The 18,154-nt window shown below is 45.2% G+C and overlaps 1 protein-coding gene across 3 annotated transcripts in view; it reads left to right on the top strand.

The window, feature by feature from the left end:
- The first annotated feature begins 480 nt into the window (after positions 1–480).
- HMCN1 (hemicentin 1) overlaps positions 481–18,154 on the top strand; it is a 195,873-nt gene continuing 178,199 nt past the window's right edge. For 2 of the 3 annotated variants that reach the window (XM_065649134.1, XM_065649132.1), the window contains exon 1: positions 14,654–15,087. In XM_065649134.1, coding sequence (XP_065505206.1) covers positions 14,832–15,087 — 256 coding nt within the window. In that variant the 5' untranslated portion in view covers positions 14,654–14,831. Of the gene's footprint in view, positions 557–14,653; positions 15,088–18,154 lie in introns of those variants that run through there. The other variant, XM_065649133.1, reaches the window with a different exon arrangement.

The following is an 18,154-nucleotide window of genomic DNA, read 5'->3' as shown; positions in this document are numbered from 1 at the left end:
AAAAAAAGCTGGCTATGCCATGCTTTTCCTACAGACATGGTTTTGCATTGTCTTGAAAGTGAAAATATTCCATTTGTATCCCTCTCTAGGTCTGTAGATGCACTTTATTGGAGGTTAATGACTGTGAAGCTGATTTAAAAGAATATTCTGTGTTGAAAAACACTTGAGCTAAGTAAACGCAAGACAAAAATCCAACATAGCTTCTGTAAGCAGCTGAGTAACTGTTTCTTGCGGTTCTTCTTATCATAATACTCAGCATTACAGAAGGGTTTGTGCCTTTGAATGACATCAATTTTCCATCAATTACGTGTTACTATAGTTGTAGTGCAAAATTTTAAGCTTTGAAATATCATCTCAAGAGCACTGTTTATGAGCACATTTGGCTTGATTAAAAAGTGGACATTACAGCCTTTGATTATCTGCTAGGGAAATATAAGACGATGAATGGAAATGAACATTCTCTGTTCCTTTCTGCTGCAGGTGCCTTCAAGATAACCTGGGAGGATTTTGTCTCGGAGAGGGAGCGGCTGCATTTGCGTCCCGTGATTTATCAGTTGTAAGTACGCAACAAACAGGTTAGAGATGCAAATGTTAAAATGGTTCCAGCGTAAGTTGGGGAAAGACCTGTTGGAGAGCAGTGTAGGGGAAAGGGACCTGGGGGTCCTGGGGACAGCAGGGTGACCATGAGCCAGCACTGGGCCCTTGTGGCCAGGAAGGGCAATGGGACCTGGGGGGGATTAGAAGGGGGGTGGTCAGTAGGTCAGAGAGGTTCTCCTGCCCCTCTGCTCTGCCCTGGTGAGACCTCATCTGGAATATTGTGTCCAGTTCTGGACCCCTCAGTTCCAGAAGGACAGGGAACTGCTGGAGAGAGTCCAGCGCAGCCACGAAGACGCTGAAGGGAGTGGAGCATCTCCTGTGTGAGGAAAGGCTGAGGAGCTGGGGCTCTGGAGCTGGAGAAGAGGAGACTGAGGGGTGACCTCATTCATGGGGATCAATATGGAAAGGGGGAGTGTCAGGAGGATGGAGCCAGGCTCTTCTCGGTGACAACCAATGATAGGACAAGGGGAAATGGGTATAAACTGGAAAACAGGAGGTTTCTTCCATGAAGAAACTTCTTCATGGTGAGGGTGCCAGAGCCTGGCCCAGGCTGCCCAGGGAGGCCGTGGAGTCTCCTTCTCTCAGACATTCCAACCCGCCTGGACACCTTCTGTGTAACCTCATCTGGGTGTTCCTGCTCCGGCGGGGGGATTGCACTGGATGAGCTTTCGAGGTCCCTTCCAACCCCTGACATTCTGGGATTCTGTGGTTTTAAAATTTGTGATCGCTTTTTTTCTTTTTTCTTTTTTTTTCTTAGCTGGATAGGGGAGGGCATTTCTGTAGGACTGGCTTTTTTGGAACCATACAGATGCTCCCAGGGTGGGTGGTCTTCACAGTTTTGTTTTTTATTTACGCAAGTTTTGATTCTTATGTCATCTGCTAAATCTGAGATCTGGGACTAGTTATAAAATTTAATGAGATTGGTAACTCTGTGAGTATTTGATTAGCAATTGCCAGATGCGTTAAATAGGATCGGATGGTGGTGGGATTTGTTCAGGGAGAACAGTAGGTTTTTCTCGAAAGAACTGGGCATGGAGAGGAGTTTGACTTTACGGGTGTGATGATACTGAAGGATTCACAGCATGATTTCTGGGGTTTGTAGCATAAATAATGCCTCTTGTGCATTACACATACTATCTATTTCATAGCTCTTTACAGTCAGGATGTAGTAGTTGCCTATTTTGGTTGCTAATTTGTGGACCACTTATTCTGAAAGAGATTATTCCTCCTGAAGGAGACCCTTTCCGTGTTTCATCATATTATGGCACAAAGTTCTTTAGCCCTTTATTTTTTCCCAAATGCTGGAAAAAAAATATGATTTCCCACTACCTTAACATACTTAATTCTACAGTCTGCACTTATACCCATGGCTTGCTACTTCCTACCTACAGACTGTTTATAATTCTGGTTTGTGGAATTACAGCTGCCTCAATGTCAAAGCCAAAAATTAAACAGAAGTGCATTAAATCTAATTTTCTGCCCTTCCTGTAAAGCTCTTCTGCTAAGACAAAATACAATGCAATTCAAAGAAAGGCAAAAATGTGGGGGAATTTGAAACAATTCAGTCCTAGCTCAGCTAGGACTCCACCACCTCTCTGGGCACCCTGGGCCAGGCTCTCACCACCCTCAGGGCCGACAATTCCTTCCCCATGTCTGACCTGAATATCCCTCCTTTAGTTTAAAACCATCACCCCCTGTTCTACCGCAACAGGCCCTGCTAAAAAGTCTGTCCTCAGTTTCTAGCTAACAATTCTGGTTTATATTCATTTGGTCCTGTTCCCCCGCACTATGCTTTTTATTAATTAAAGGAAAATGATAGGAATAAGAACGTATTAAAGAGTTTAAATGGGTGTTTTCAAAAGCAAGTCTTTCAGCCCCAAGACACCAATCTCTAACTAAGCGACTGTATCGAAAAATAGAACTGGATGCCAGCAGCATTTGTGTTTCTGAACACAAATGGAATGGTTCTCCTCTCCGAATGTCCTTCTGAAGCCGACACTTCCTGGGCAGGACTGGGCCGTTCTCGCACGCTTCACCTGCTGCATGTGACTGGGAACTGGAGACAGCAGCACCTGGCAGAGTGTGTCCCAGTGCTAACCAGTAACACCAGCATGCCACGAGAAATAGTAGTTTGCAAGCGGAGGTGCTGGAAAGCCCGGCCTGGGCAGCAGGTGGGTGTTCTCAGATCTGGACGAAGCCGTTGTGAAGGTCTCCACCTCGTGGCTGCTCCTGTAAAATGTGCAGCTTTAATATCCTTTAATTTAGAAACTTAGCCAAGCTGTACGCTTCGCAATCGTCTTCTTACCTTGCTGAATAGCCTTTTGTGAATCCTTAAAAATATACAGTAAATGGAAAGGTGGCTTTAAGGCAGTGGTCTCCTGGGCTCTTCTGTCACTCGGTCCTAAGATTCATCTGTGTGACACAGTGTGGTGGGCAGCAAAAAGGAGAGTTTTAGAGCTGACAACTAGAAAAGTTGTAGAGCTGACAAGAAGAAAAGTTGTGAGCATATTTGGGACCCAGTAGGGAGCAATACACAAGCTGTGTGTCACGCTATTGATGCTGGCACTTCTCTGAGCGGATCCTGAGTGGAAAATTATGGACAAAAGGAGAACCCATCTCCACAGAAATTGTATAGACATAGCTGACTTTAATTCAAATTAATACTTTGTTGGTTCGGAGCAATTCTGTATGTGGCTGCTGCTGGTGGGTACTGACACATAGGCTGACACTGAGGCGACCCAAACAGAAGTTATTTCCAGGTCGGTGTGTGTGGAACTGTGCTCAGAAGATGCTGTGTGCACATAGCCAAGTGTTGGTGACCCAATCTGCTGTCACGGGCCTCTTCTTCACAGATCGGGCTAGCAGTGAGCTCAGCTAGGGCAATACTAATTTGCCTAATGTCACTGGTGCAAAGCAGGCAGGCCATCCACCCACAAGAGTAAGAAAATAAAAATAGCCACCACACAGCATGAGGCAACCCCCTTTTGGCTTTCTAATGAGCCGCACAGGCCACTCAGCGCTAGTGTGTTTTAGGAGCCATTGTTGTAACAATTCGTTATTATTTTACCACTAAATGCTGAAGGTGGATGCTATAAAAGATGAGTGTTTTAGGTAGACCTAAGCTTTTGTCTCCAATTATTGCATGTCATACAGAATACCTTATTCATGTTGATTGGGTTTTTTTAGGGATCGTAAAAATTTTTGCTCGTCTGGTGTCTGTTAAGGGAAAATAGTGGCTTTAAGAGACAGAATCCGTCTTCAAAGGCAGAGTATAATTTCACATCAGCCTTTTCTGTGAGGATTCCTACCGAGAGCTAAATGATGCACTGCAGTGGTGGTTGCCCACTCGAGAACAGGACGAGGGGAAACAGCCTCAAGTTGCCCCAGGGGAGGTTGAGGTTGGATCTTGGAACAATTTCTTCCCCAAAGGGCTGTGGGGCATTGGAACAGGCTGCCCAGGGCAGTGCTGGAGTCACCATCCCTGGAGGGGTTGGACAGACGGAGATGAGGTTCTCAGGGACATGGGGCAGTGCCAGGGTTGGGTTAACAGTTGGACTCGATGATCTAGAGGGTCTCTTCCAACAAAAATAATTCCATTATTCTATGATTCTATTGTGTTGCTGTTTAACAGACAACACAGTGCTGTTTTTAAGCAGTGGATTGTCGAAAGTGCTTGGTGTGCGATGAAATGCCACAGGCTAGAAGCTCCACTGCCCTTTTTACTGAAAAATCACGTCACTGAGAAGTGCTGACGTTTGGGGTCTCCAGACACAATGTGCACATCCACCAGTGGCTCAGTGCTCTGTCCTGTTTCTAAAGGAGACCGAGAAGAGGAGGAGGATGCTGTTTGCGTTCCTTGGTGGAGTTGGGTGCACTTTGCTTAACCTTTAGCAGAGCTATGGAGCCGCCGGTCCGCACTGGCCACGCCGATGGGCTGGGTGATCCTGTGTCCCCACCCAACCGGGCATCTCCTAAGCGCGGCTCAGGACTCCAAATCGCCAGCTGTGGAACAGACAACCTTTTTTATCCCCAAAAGGCTGCGGAGAACCTCTGATTGTCAGGAAATTCACGGCCCCTGTGTCACTGCCACCAGTCTTATTAAGCAGGAATAAATTTTATCATGGCTTTCAAGAAGCGTAACCAAAAAATCTGCTCTCTTACGTTCTTGTGAATAATTTTATTGTACATGCATACATTTGTATTTGAAGTTATTAAAGTGTGAAGATCTTGAAAATCTTTTCCACAGCTCAGGAAGCCTGGGCAAATAGAATATGTGTGTTTTACAGAGCTGAAATGTACCAAAGGCAGCAATTAAACCTGTCCCCAAGATGAACTAAAAAAAAAAAAAGGAAGGTTTAGTAGCAGCAGGGATTTTTCTTAAAGGTAAAAACCTTTTTGTAACCGTTGAAATTCACTTTAATTTAGATTAAATGTAGCTGATGGACATGCAAAGGTTGTTTTCCCTCAACTTCTGTGAGTCTTCAAGCCTTGGCAAGGAGAGGTCTCCACTCTGGTCCTTACGGGTTTTGAATTCTCATACATAACAATAGACATGACGGTGGAAATTAAGTGCACAAATGGGAAATACAAGAAAGTTTATCAGACTGCTTCTAGTCGTGTAGCCTCTCGTGGTCTCTCGCACTGAAGTAGCAGTTTATTCCGGGTACAATCATGTTGCCTGTAGAAAAAGCCACAGTCTGATCCAAAGATGGCTGAAAACAAAGTGAAGAAGCTCGTTAATCTTCATGAGCTTCAGGCCACTAACAAGTTATTGCTTATATTTAACAGTAATCAGCTTTATTTCCGATCCTTCTCTACATAACAGACAACCTTTTGCTTTCAGACTCTTGGACCCAGGAGCTTGAAGACGGGAGGTAGATCTAACCTGAGCAGATGACCACATGGCAAGAACGGAGCATTTAAATAGAAATTCATCTTTTTAAGCACAGCCACGATCATTTCCTTACAGAAACACAGAAACGTTTCTTGTGCCTAAGCCAGCAGCTGTAGTTGCAGGAACAATTAGTTCCCCCAGCTCAGCTCATATTAGTTATTCAGCATGTAAACTTCTAAAGATCTGCTGGGGTTCTTCAGAAAGGGCTTGTCATCAAGTTATACAAAGTAAGGAAAATATGCAGCTAACTCTTTTGGAGCAGAGACAAACCACAGGCAATGACCAAAGCGTCACTTGATGCTCTGCTGAGTTCGAGTAGAAAGGGCTTGCTCGTCTCACGTGCCACCGTGGCTTGGCTGCAAACCCACTTTCCCTCTTGCAAGTTAGACTTGAGAAGTCCAGCCCGTGACGTGGTGCTGGCAAATCTCGTTTTAGACGGAGGTCCTGACCCAGCGACAGCGACCTGCTGTGCTCAGGGAGCTGGTGGCCGTAGGAAAAATCCCTGCTGCTGCTTAAAACTGGCTTTAACTGCTCAGACCTGGGGTTCTTGCCACGCTGCACCAGCCTCCTGAGGTCCATTGTTTGAGTTTTTATGAAGGAAATATCCCATCCTTCCTCCCTCAGTCCTTTCTATAGTCTCTCTGAGGGACTAACACACTCACAGTCTGAGCATCCTGATCTCTAGAGTGGCAAAAGGAAACCAAACAACAAAGAACCCCCTTTCTCATACCAACAGCTTGTACAATTCCGTATGTAGTCACTAAACCCAGTACACGATGCCATTCTTTCTTTTCTGTGCTTGCCTGTTCAAACAGGTATTTCAGGACCAGAACATGAGATCCTTCTACACCTGTATATGGGAGAAAAGCCTACAGAGTAGTAGACTATGAGGTGGCTACTAAATAACATAGTCTGATCCTTAATATGCCAGATTATTTGCTTTAAAAGACACTCGCATGCTGAAATAGCAGAGATCTAATCAGAGTAGTTGTGTATACGCATTGTAGCACCCCAGTAGCAATGCCGAGTGGTATTTGTAGCACCATTTGGCTCTTTGCGTAGGTCTAGTTTTAAAATCCGTTCCATCGCCAGGGCAGTGAGTGCTCTTGGAAACGCCTGGGCTCTTTTGGTTGAATAACAACAACATTTCCTCAAAGCAGACATGTTATCTGGAAAATTTCAGGCCAGACCACGGGTCTAACAACACAAAGGAAGCCTGAAAACAGGGTCGTGGTGGAAATTGCCGGGTAACTTTCTGATAAATGATGAATTAGCCGCCTGAGTATGCAATGTGTGCAAGCATGGAACGACTGTTTTTCATACGGGGAAGCCTTTTTTATCCCCCTTCCCTATGAATGGCTTTTTATTCTTGATATAAATAAAAGCTTGAGTCCATTCTTATTTAGCTCATCCCTTTAACCCTAGAAAATCATATGCCTGACAAAAGTCTCTGATTTCCCAGTAGAAAGAGCATCAAGCTTTAATGAAAAAAATGATGTGGAAAACATTCAAAGTTTTAAGAACATCTCCATTATGCCAAGAAGAGTGTGACTGCGGATAATACACATCTTGGTAGTAAAACTAGCTCTCCAGCTACTTATAGTCTTGGAAAGTTATACTTGGTAACTACTGGTAGGTGCTAACTCAGGTTGGCAGGATTTGAAAGGACACCTTGGTCTTTATGGGCTTAAATGTAAAAACCGAAACTGCGACTAAAAAAAAAAAAAAAAAATCACTCAAAAATGATGAACTTATCAATTGTGTGACCTCGGTTTCTTCGAGTGCCAGGAAAACACACTTCACGTGCCCAACGATATTTAGTGCTGTCCTGCTGAAGCAGTTTGAAGGAGGATATTTAATAATGTGAGAAATATTTAAATCGGCCAAGTCTACACACACACACAAAGAGATGAGAAGCGTGAGCTCATTCCTTAGCACGTCCGTGGGGATGAGGACGGGTAGTGGGAGAAGTGCCAGGTCGTTTTCATCATAGGCTTAGCCTGCACAGACAGGTGCCTGGAATCTGGACTTATGTTTGTTTTTAAACAAAATACTTTTTTTTTTTACAGGTTTAAAAGGAGGAAAGCATGTAGCTGTGTGGAACTAAATGTTTATTTTCTTATTTTCTTTTTTATGTGGATGGCACGAACACCTGAACTTCCTTGGTGTTTAAGGGAGTAGTTTTCATTCATGCTTTAGGAATCCAGGTGTCTTTTAGTCCAGCTTTGTTGGAATACACCTGTAGGGCAGCTGTTAATGGGAAAGCCTTTCTGCCTTTCTGCGCCCCAACGAGCTCCTCTCGAGAAATTAAAACCAGAAGAATTCATTCCAAGGCACAAGGTGCGGTAATTAAGCTTGGGGGCTGCAAATCTGCCAAGCGTGTTCCAGAGAGAAGCTCCCAGTATGAGAGGAATGGGATGCTTTGGAATATTATCTATTAATTTGGTATCTGTCATCGACTCCGAAACAAGCTGAGGTCTGTGGAGCGAAGCGGCAACGCGGCCGCCCTTTGTAACACAGGGTTATGATACTTAAGTCATTTCATCTTCTTTTGGGAACTTATCCTGGTTGTCAGCCAGGAAATATCGCTGCTTGCCTGCGAGATAAGGGATTGGAGAGGCTGATTCTGTCAGAACTGCAGCAAATATCTAATGTCAGATATTCTTCAACGCATGTGACTTGCTTCTAATAATAAGATAATGGAGAATAGTTCATGCTGAGAGTTGCTGTTTGCATAAAGCGATGGGAGTTTTGCAGATTTTCAGAGTTTCAGAAGTAAAAGAACGTAAAATAAAAGTGTTAATGATACAACATCAAGCTACTAACAAATGATAGATTTTCTCTGGTCAAATTAATGAAACAAATGTATCATTTCTGGGTCAGTTTTGAAAAAATACGCTCTAAAGAAATCTTTCTTTTTCCCAAAAAGTAAAAAGTACACTTGCTTTTTGAGTTCTCACATGACTCGAATCTCTCTGTGCAACTAAACTTACTTTCCGGAAAACCTTTCCTGTAGAAAAGACTTGTCTAAATGTTACGCACAAAACGTTTGGAAATAGGCACGGTGTCCGTGTGTGTTTGTGTGACATTTTAAGGCTGTTTTCAACCTTTATTCTGAAAAAAAGTAACTTCATATTATATTCTCTAACTTTATGAAAAATAAGTATAAAAATCCATACTTTTTGTAATCCATTTTCAAAACATTTCCTTCCAATTTACCAGCAGAGGGAGATAGGGTTCTTGAAGCTCAACCTAAACTTGCTACGCTTATTTTCATGTTACAGCATGGTTGCCTAATTGTTTGTAAAGTCTGCTGAAAATCCTGACTTGGCCAACAGAATATCTTGAAATTCTTGAGAATACCATAATTTTCAATGATAAAATTGTTCGAATACCCTTATAATAGCGCCACAGGAGTTTTGCAAAAATTCCCAGTCCAACAGACTCAAGTGGTGAAAGCAGCAAATGTGTTGTAACATGATTTTAACCATTTCGTTATATCTATACGTCCAGTTTTCTAATGGAAAGTTATGAGTGCAATTTAATGTATGTATATGAGTACCTCTTGGAGAAATCAAGTGAGTGACTTGGTGACTCTTCTATTTAATGCACAGCCACCAGTAAGGTTTGCATGATGACATGACTGTGGGTAAAAATAGTTTGGAATTGTGGATAATCAGCATGTATTTTCCCTGTGCAGAAATTTAAAAATTCAGGTATAGGATTTATTGATCTTCACGGAGCTGATCTTGAAAAATGACCATTATTTCATGGTTCTTCCTTTGCTTCTTTTGCTCCAGCACTGCCCTGGGCAGCCTGTTCCAATGCCCAACAGCCCTTTGGGGAAGAAATTGTGCCCAAGGTCCAACCTCAACCTCCCCTGGCGCAACTTGAGGCCGTTTCCTCTGGTCCTGGCGCTTGTTCCTTGGTTCCAGAGCAGACTGCCTTGCCCAGTAGGTACAGGCCCCACACTTCTGATTATTCTATTTGTCCCTCCATCATTTTATCCACTCTTTTTCCTTTTTCCAAGCAAGCAAGGAAGTAGCACAGCAGGCCATAACTTGGTCCTGATCTTGATACATAAATGTCTGAATAAAGGCAGCAAGTCTGCTTCGGAGCCAGAAAGCAAACCTTTGGCCCCTTTTACTTCTATGTCATGATCACAGGATGACCTGTTTTATAAAACAAATGTTTTATAACCGAAAGCAAAGTGATTTCAGCTTGCGGATGAGAGATGATTCAGTGCTGTAGCGGGGTGAAACGGTCTCTTGGCTCAGGGACATGGTTTATTAAACAAACCGCTCCAGTTGCTACAGCTACTTACTGCTTGTGCGCCCAGCTCTTTTTCACCATTATGTGATATTCTGAAATGTGTTGACCTGTGAATCAAATTGACGTTTATATTCAAGCAAAATTCCGTGGAGCGGAGGAGATTGAAAATGGCAAAAGATTATCTCTGTGCGACTTTTAGATTCTTTACTATGTGAAACATACGGCATCTTAAAAATGTCCGATTTTTGCAGTCTTTGCAATTAAAAGCCTCTGCCATCTAGAAGGGTTTGTGGAACAAATAGAATCGCCAGCATTCACCTGTGTGCTCTGATTGTGCTGTAAAGCATTAATTGCCAAAGCCCTGAAAAATTCCGGCATCGCTGGGCTCCTGCCGCAGACGGACTTTAAAAAGGAAACAGTGGCCATGGGACACTGGATGGTCGGAATTCAGGCAAGGTGTGAGCAGTCCAAAATACAATTCTGGGTCCAGCTGATCTCTTTATACTGAGATCTGAAAGGCAGGAGGAGGGAATATAACCTGGAGCTTGATTTTGCTGTTCAGATTCAAACAAACCTTTTGGAAAAGTGGAGATCAGAAACTTGCGGTTCTTCAGAATCTGGATTAAAGCACCAATTCTGACGGAATGCTGGAATCCCAGGGTTTGGTTTTTTTAACAAAAGTGGGTGGTTTCTAGTCATATGGACTTGGGAGAAAAATTACAATATATGACCTCTCTGAGGATTCAGAAGTCAACCAAAAGTTAGATACATGCCATTTTTATATTAAGTCACAGGTTTTGTGTAGTTGGCAAAGGTAATGCATCCCACAGGAAGATGTGAATCTACTGTGACTAAAACACTAAGAGGCGCTGAGATTATTTGGTATAAATGCTGTCTGGAGAAAAGCTTCTAACTCCATCAGGCAAAATGCCTTGGTCGCAGAAAGATAAGATGAGAACTAAAAACTCACCAGTCTAAACGTGAGACCAGCTGCACGGCTGAATAAAAAGGAGTCACTGGCTGGAAAAAGGTCAGTGTTTACTTGATCACTTTGGAGTCTGAACCCTCAAATAACAGCATTCACATGATAGAATCTCCCCCCAAAAGTAGTGCTGGGCTTTTCATGGTCTTTGCAAATGAATATGAGGATTTTGCCACATAAAACCAAAGACGGATCCATCAGTCCTTTCTCTTTTTTGCTCCTTGTTTGCCTTTCCTTGCGGATCTGTTAGCAGCCAGCTGCCTCACCTTTCAGGCTCCTCAGCACACCTGCTAATTCCTGTTGGAGCATTCCTCTTCTAGGATGGCATTTTAACCCCATCCTTCCCAAAAGCAGCATCGGTTCTGCCAGCACGCTCCTTCAAAACTCAGAACTTGAGACCCCAAACGTTATTTTCAGTTTCAGAATAGTGAATGGCTTTGATAAAAACCAAGTTGTACCCCTCGTATGCAGGACTAGAGTGTGTATACACATAAAATACAAAGGCAGGAATAAAGAGAGGCTGAGAAAACACTCTGTCTGCAAACTGGAGAGATTTTACTGTACAATATATACGCTTCTCACAGAGAGAGCCAAAGCAGATACCCCAAACAAACAGCATCGACTCCCCCTCTTTTCCACAAGAACCACTCCAGTTCAAACAAAAGGAAAAAAAAAAAAAAAGGCGGGATGGGACTTTGAGGAGGAGTGGGAATAAAAGCTTTAGATGTGCATGGAGATATTGCAAGACGTCTGTGACAACACAGTCCTGCGGATCTGGTGTACGTGCAGGGTTTGCTGAGCAGCAAAGAGGTGTCGTGAGAAAGCGCTCCGGCAATGCAGCCTGCTGAGCGTGGTCCCTGGGATCCCAGGAGGAGCATCTGCTTTGGTACCAGCAGTTTGCTCTGGAATTGCAGAGCAGCATCAGCTTTCAAAACAATCATTTGGATATTCTGCCTCAGATGGAAACTTCAGGTTTTGTTTGCTATGAAGGAGACTGAAACTGGCAACTCCTTCCTTGGATAGTCATAATTTTTAGCTGCAAATTACAAAATGGAGCAGATTCAGACACAAGTGCAAAGGGTGAAAAGTACTTTATTTCCTGCCCAGACTTCTAAAGTACTGTATTTTCCCCACAGCATACAAATTCTATGCTTTTTATATTTGAGACAAGCTAGGAAGACGGGAGGAGTTAAATGACTTAACTCTTTACCCCACCTCATCTAATAATCTACAACTGTCCAGCATAAATACCTAGTCCAGAGGGGTAAAACCGCGCACTCAGAGCAGCAGTCTGGGCGTGTGGTGGGAAGGAATTAGACAGCTGGGTCCACATCTCTTGAATTCTTTCATGCTGCCAAATTGCATAACCAAAATGTCAAATTCCAGCCCAAAACAGGCACGAAAAGAATATCAAGGTTAAGTGAGAAATGCTCAAAATTAGGAAGTGTCAAAGACGACTGTGATGTCTGTACACACGGATGCCAAGACTCTCGGGAATGGCAGAGGTGGTGGCTCGCTGGGGTAGAGCCAGGTCTGTGGGGAGGTGTGGGGACCTCTCCCCGCTCAGTGTACCCCAAATCAGTGCCCTGGTGCCCCCCAGCCCCAAGTCCCCGTCCGAATCACGTCCAGGTGTCTCTGCCACTCTGTGCTGTGACCGTGGCACCGCCGACCCCGCCGTGGTTGTGCACAGTTATTGCTCTGGCACGCTGTCAAAACTTCATTGGAGAGCATGTCAGAAGGAACACAGCCTTTATATTTTTTTAATAGATGATTCTTTGGCAAACTATGAAAATAATTTCATTGGAGAAGAAAAAAAAAATGGTTCCTCTTGCCACAGGGCTTTCTTCCTGCACATTTCAAAGGCCCGCTGTGAATAATAGTGTTAGAGCCTCCCAGCTTCAAGGATGTTTTATAGTGGAAAGTGTTAGGCAACCAAAATAAATATCAGTCTCCACTGTTACGAAATTGAGATTTTTCTTAATGTTGTACCTTAAAACGCATGTTACATGACAATTTTCTTAGAGATGCACCACTATGTATCCAATAAGGTTATGTTTTTCATAGACACTAGGTTTGTTCTGACTTGTTTACATCAAAATGAGAAATAATTTAAGACAGAAATAACATTTTGGCTTTCTTTGTGAGGAGAAATATAACAGGGATTCATCTTTGTAAAGAACTGAAGGAAATCCTTAAATCCAAGTGCTGCCAGTCTCTAGGGTGTTCAAAATACATATTCTTATTATATGGCATTTCTACTTAAAAGATTTGTGAATATTTTTGACAAACCTGGTCCGAGTTTTCTGCTAGCAGAGTTACAGATGAGGCAAGTTTTCCATGGTTTGGGGTTTTATTGTGAATGCTTTGCACAGCTCTGGTTATGTGCTTCCTTCTCATGACATCAGTGCTGAAGGGGAGAAAGAATGTAAACATCTGTTTTTTATAATTCAATTCCAGGCTTATAACTTGATTAGGATAAGCAATGTTCCTCAACGATTAATTTTCCAGTTGCAATAGGATGGGCTTGGCTGCACAGTTCTAGCACCGATTAGTAAAATAAGGAGGGAAACAAACAAGGTGAACACTGCTTTATGGTCCAAGCCGTGCGCCTCACGCATCCCGCTGAAAACAAAGGATGCAATTTCCCTTGATTTGGCGTTAAACGATGTCGCGTTGCCCTCCGCAGCGCACGGTGCTGCTGTGTGTGGCGATGGGGACGGAGGCTCAGGACAGCACGGGTGCAGCTGCGTGGGTTTGTTTACCGGCTGTCAGCCGCCTCGGCTTGGGTTTTCGGAGGCGTGGATCCACCTTCTGAGATGCTGCTTCGTCCTTGAACAACTACGGAGCTCTGAAACGTCTCGTGTTTAATCTGTTCCATGGCCTGAGCGGGGTCAAACCACCACTCCGGCCACTTGCTTTCTCTTCGTTGTCCCATCTTTTTCTTGCACCATGGACCACCTGTGCCTGGAGCCATGGTCCTGGACACATTTTGGGGTCTTTTCTACCCACTTTAACAGTCACGAGAGGAATACTTTCTAGAAGCAGAGGGAAACTGAGGCTGGAAGGGGCCTCGGGAGGCCCAGCCTCTGGGTTTCAGGTAGTAGCTGTGGAAGTGTGAGCGGAGCTGAGAAGGGAACCGGGGCAGCAGCGCATGGAGGAGCGATGGCCGCGTCCTGTCACGCGTTTAGAGCGATAAAACAATCACACAGAATCCCAGAATCCCAGAATGTCAGGGGTTGGAAGGGACCTCGGAAGCTCATCCAGTGCAACCCCCCCGCCGGAGCAGGAACACCCAGATGAGGTTACACAGAAGGTGTCCAGGCGGGTTGGAATGTCTGCAGAGAAGGAGACTCCACAGCCTCCCTGGGCAGCCTGGGCCAGGCTCTGGCACCCGCACTGAGGAGAAGAAATTCCAGCAGGGGGATTGGACTAGATGATCCTTCAAGGTCCTTCAAATCCCTAACATTCTGTGATTGTGTGATTATCGCTCTAAATGCGTGACAGGACGCGGCCATCGCTCCTCCGTGCGCTGCTGCCCCGGTTCCCCTCTCAGCTCCGCTCACACTTCCACAGCTACTACCTGAAACCCAGAGGCTGGGCCTCCCGAGGCCCCTTCCAGCCTCAGTGTCGCTCCGCTTCTAGAAAGTAATAAATAATAAATAAACACCAAAAAAAGAAACCATCTCCGCTAGGGGTGAGCTGGAGTGGGCACCGCCGTGCTCCCCGCTGGCAGGTGTGTCACAGGCCACGCTCTGTACCTCACGCCTCCAGCCCCGTTCCCGCCAGGTGCTGAGCGCAGGGGCCGCCGCGGGCCACGGGAGGCGGGGCCGGGGCGGGAACCTCCTCAGCCCGCAGCCGGAGCCCCCGAGGCGGCAGCCCCGGCCCCACCGCCCCGCGGCATGGCCGGGGCTCCGGCTGCTCCCTCGGGGCGGCGCTGCCCCAGCCCTGCCCGGTGAGAAAGGCGGAGCGGGGCCGCGCACAAAAGCGGCGGCGCTTCCTGCCCCTCGCGCTGAGGGGGCCGGGCGGGCGGTGGGCGCCGGGCTCCGGGCTCCGCTCCGGGCGGTGCCGGCGGCTTTCTCGGGGAACATGGCTCTCGGTGCGGGCAGCGGGCCGTGGGGAGCGGGGCTGGGCGCCCTGCTGCTGCTGCTGCTCGCCCTGTGCCCCCGCGGCCAGGAGGTGCCCGAGGGAGCCTCCACCCTGGCCTTCGTCTTTGATGTGACCGGCTCTATGTACGACGACCTGGTGCAAGTTATCGAAGGGGCGTCCAAAATCCTGGAAACGTCGCTCAAAAGACCCAAGAGGCCGCTGTACAACTTCGCCTTGGTGCCTTTCCACGATCCAGGTACGGGGGTCTGCCGGGGCCGGTTCTGCTCGGGGCTGGTTTTTAATCAAAGATTTGGCTTCGTGCGTTTCCAGGGGACGGGAGCGTAAGTATTTCAGCCCCCCCTCGGCCCTGCCCGCCGCGGGGGTCTGTGCTGCGGCACTGCCAGGAGCGGGGAGGGCTTTCTGATCCCCCTCCGTGTCGCGGTGCAGACACCAGCAGACCTTCCAGAAGCCTTCGGGATAAGCCGAAGTGGGCTCTGAGTGCGCGCTGAGCCCTTTTGGGGATCAGATAGCCCTTTTAATAATTCTAGTATGAGCTGAAGTGGCTTCGGTGACCTCTCCTAGTAGAGAACGTGTTTCCTGGTAATGAAGCGAGTAAGTTTTTTTTCAGTGCCCTTCTATGGGAATACAGTTGCGACCATACATAATACAGTTGCACTTTTCCTCCAGTCCTGCTGTCCCGTGTTTACATTCAGAAACTTGCACTGAAGTGATCCAGAAGCTTTACGCGGTGTGTTTCTTAGTTTGGGTCGATATTTCTTTCCCTCGTTCTACCTCTTTTCTTTCTGCCGTACGTTGTGTGTTCCTCTCTTTCAGCATCTGTTTTCTATTGTTTTTCCTATCCCTTTTCTCTGGCTTTCTTCATCTTACCTTGTCAAATACCTTGTGGTGACTGGAAGAGGAAATAGGAACAGGATGCCCCAGGCTGGTGGTGTGAGCTGTACCGTGCAGTAAAACCCCTTTTATTAAAAGAAAAGGTGGGGAAAAAAAAAAAAATCGAAGAGGGGAGAAAAGGCTCTTGAAAATAGCAATTCTGGTTCTAGTTTCCATGGAATATCTCAGAGTATGATATTCCAGAAATCAATTCTTAAGATTTCAATTTTTGCAGGGATGTCATCAAATGAAAACAGACAGTCCTTTTATTTCCCCCCACTCATAGATACTTCTGCCTACAAGTCACGTGTTTGCTATTGTTATGAATACGTTAAACCAAATGCCTGGAAAATTTGAAAATAACTTGTCTTCACAAATTTTGCGGATTTGTTATCTATAAGGTTGTAGAGTCCATCACTGTGGTATCAGAGCGTCCTATTGCAAAAGGGTCTTTTTATGTACCTTACTGTTTTCAACTTTGGTGTCACTTGTTTTTTTTCCCCTCTTTATCTTTTTGTTGTTTTACGGACCAAACATATGTGGGACTTAAAAAGCATCATGCCACAGAAGAAAGCAAGAAGGAAAAGCTTTTGGTCAAGTGTAGAGCGTAAAACTCTTACGTCCTTTTGGAAAATCAAGCTGGTAGTTCTCCTAGGAGCTCTTGCCCCTTGGATGGGGCAGAAACTCAACTTGATGTGTTTGGAGTGTTTTGATTTTATTTTTCTATCCCTAATCACACTCTATACATCTTCCCTCCCTGCTCACCAAAGTGATTCACTATAACAATCGCGAGTTCTCTTTGTTGGGGGGCTTGGGTGTCTGTACCAACAATGAGATGATCTTGCGTGGTGCATTTTTAGTTTGCACGTTTGTGTGGATGGTCCCTTGTTCTTGTGCATCCTCAGGAGAAACAAGTTCCAGCTTTTATATCTCTGGTAGTTCCAATGCTCAGCTTTCCTCACAGGCCACTTTGTTTCAATAGCTACTTTTGTCTTTCTCATCCCACATGTTTTCTCTTCCTCATTCCGTTTTTCTTCTGTGCGTTTTCTCCTTCCCATTCCTTTTCTCCCATCCCCCTGCCCCTCTTGCTTCCGCCGGCGTTCCAGCATCTTTACTTCTGTCACGGGCTGATTCTTCCAGCCGTGCTTTCCCGTACCACCACCTTCTTGCGCTGCACATACCTCACCAGCAGCAAATCCACTGCCACCTTCCCCTGCTTAATACACGTTTTTCCCCTTGCAGACTTCTTGCTTCCTCGCCTCCTCCCCCATTCCCTCTTTTTCCACGGGAGATCTCTTTCCTTGGCAAATGTTAGATTTCATTCAGTAGAGTAGCTGAAACTTAAACCTGCAGCGAGCTGACCTGTGCAACAAAGAGCTGCTGGCAAACGTACGTTGGTGGATCCTGTTACATGTCTCTATATGGAAGTCCAACTTCCTTGCGCAGCTGGAGGCAGCCTTACGTTTTAGCCTGATGGATAACTTGTGAGGTCATAAAGCTGTTTGAAAGTGGAGAACGTACAATTTTTAACTGAATTTTGCCTTAATTTATGAAAACTATTGCTCTGCGTCCTTCTTTGAAGGACGCAACGCAGTCCCAGTGTCTTGAATTTTATGGATGTAGCAGTTGAGGCTGCTGGTAATCTGGTATTTTGTGTCTGATGACTAAGCCTAGGGACTTGAAAAAAAAATGCAAGAAATACTGTTGTGACCAGTTCTTCAACATCTTTCTTGAATCTGTGGAGAAGTAACCTGATAAAAAAAAAATTGCTTGGCTTGTAATTCACAATCTCCAGTTAATTTACCTGGTGGTGTTCTTTCTGGAGACTGCTCAACTAAATTGATGAGCATGAGAATTTTTCTTCCCCCTCCCAAGTTGTCTGGTTATTTGCCCAGTTGATAATTTGTCTTAGAAAAAAAAAAAGGAACTTTATATGTGGCTGCCCCACAGACAATTTTTTCTTCCCATTTTTGTGAAGTTCTGTGGTCCATGAGGCCAATGGGCTCTACCAGGAGTGTAATGTGGTTGGACCGCAGCTCCAAGGAGCTTCTCTTTGTATAAAGCTGTCCTGATCCAGATACGCGGTTTATCGGTGGGTAATTACGATTTAAAGTTGGTGTGGATTTGGCTTTTAACTCCATTGTTTTCCTAATTTATGTTGCACAGTGTATTCTGAACAGTGCCCCAGTCATTTGTTTTGCAGTGCTGCTTGATTAGTACTAATTAGTGAAACAGCTAAAGGGCTTTCTAAGCACCATAAGGAGAGTGTGTTCACCAAAACTATGCAAGAATCCTTTACATCATGCAAGGTACATCTGAATTACAAGTAATTTGAGTTATTTAAAAATTCTTATATTCTAGTGGACTACATTGTTACTGAAGTGCTGCCTACCCTGTTTCCCTGAAAATAAGACCTACCCCGAAAATAAGCC

This window comes from Caloenas nicobarica, chromosome 20 (genome assembly GCF_036013445.1).
Source record: "Caloenas nicobarica isolate bCalNic1 chromosome 20, bCalNic1.hap1, whole genome shotgun sequence".
Classification (NCBI taxonomy): domain Eukaryota; kingdom Metazoa; phylum Chordata; class Aves; order Columbiformes; family Columbidae; genus Caloenas; species Caloenas nicobarica.
Note: the sequence above shows the minus strand (reverse complement) of the source record. Positions and strands in the feature narration are given on the sequence as shown.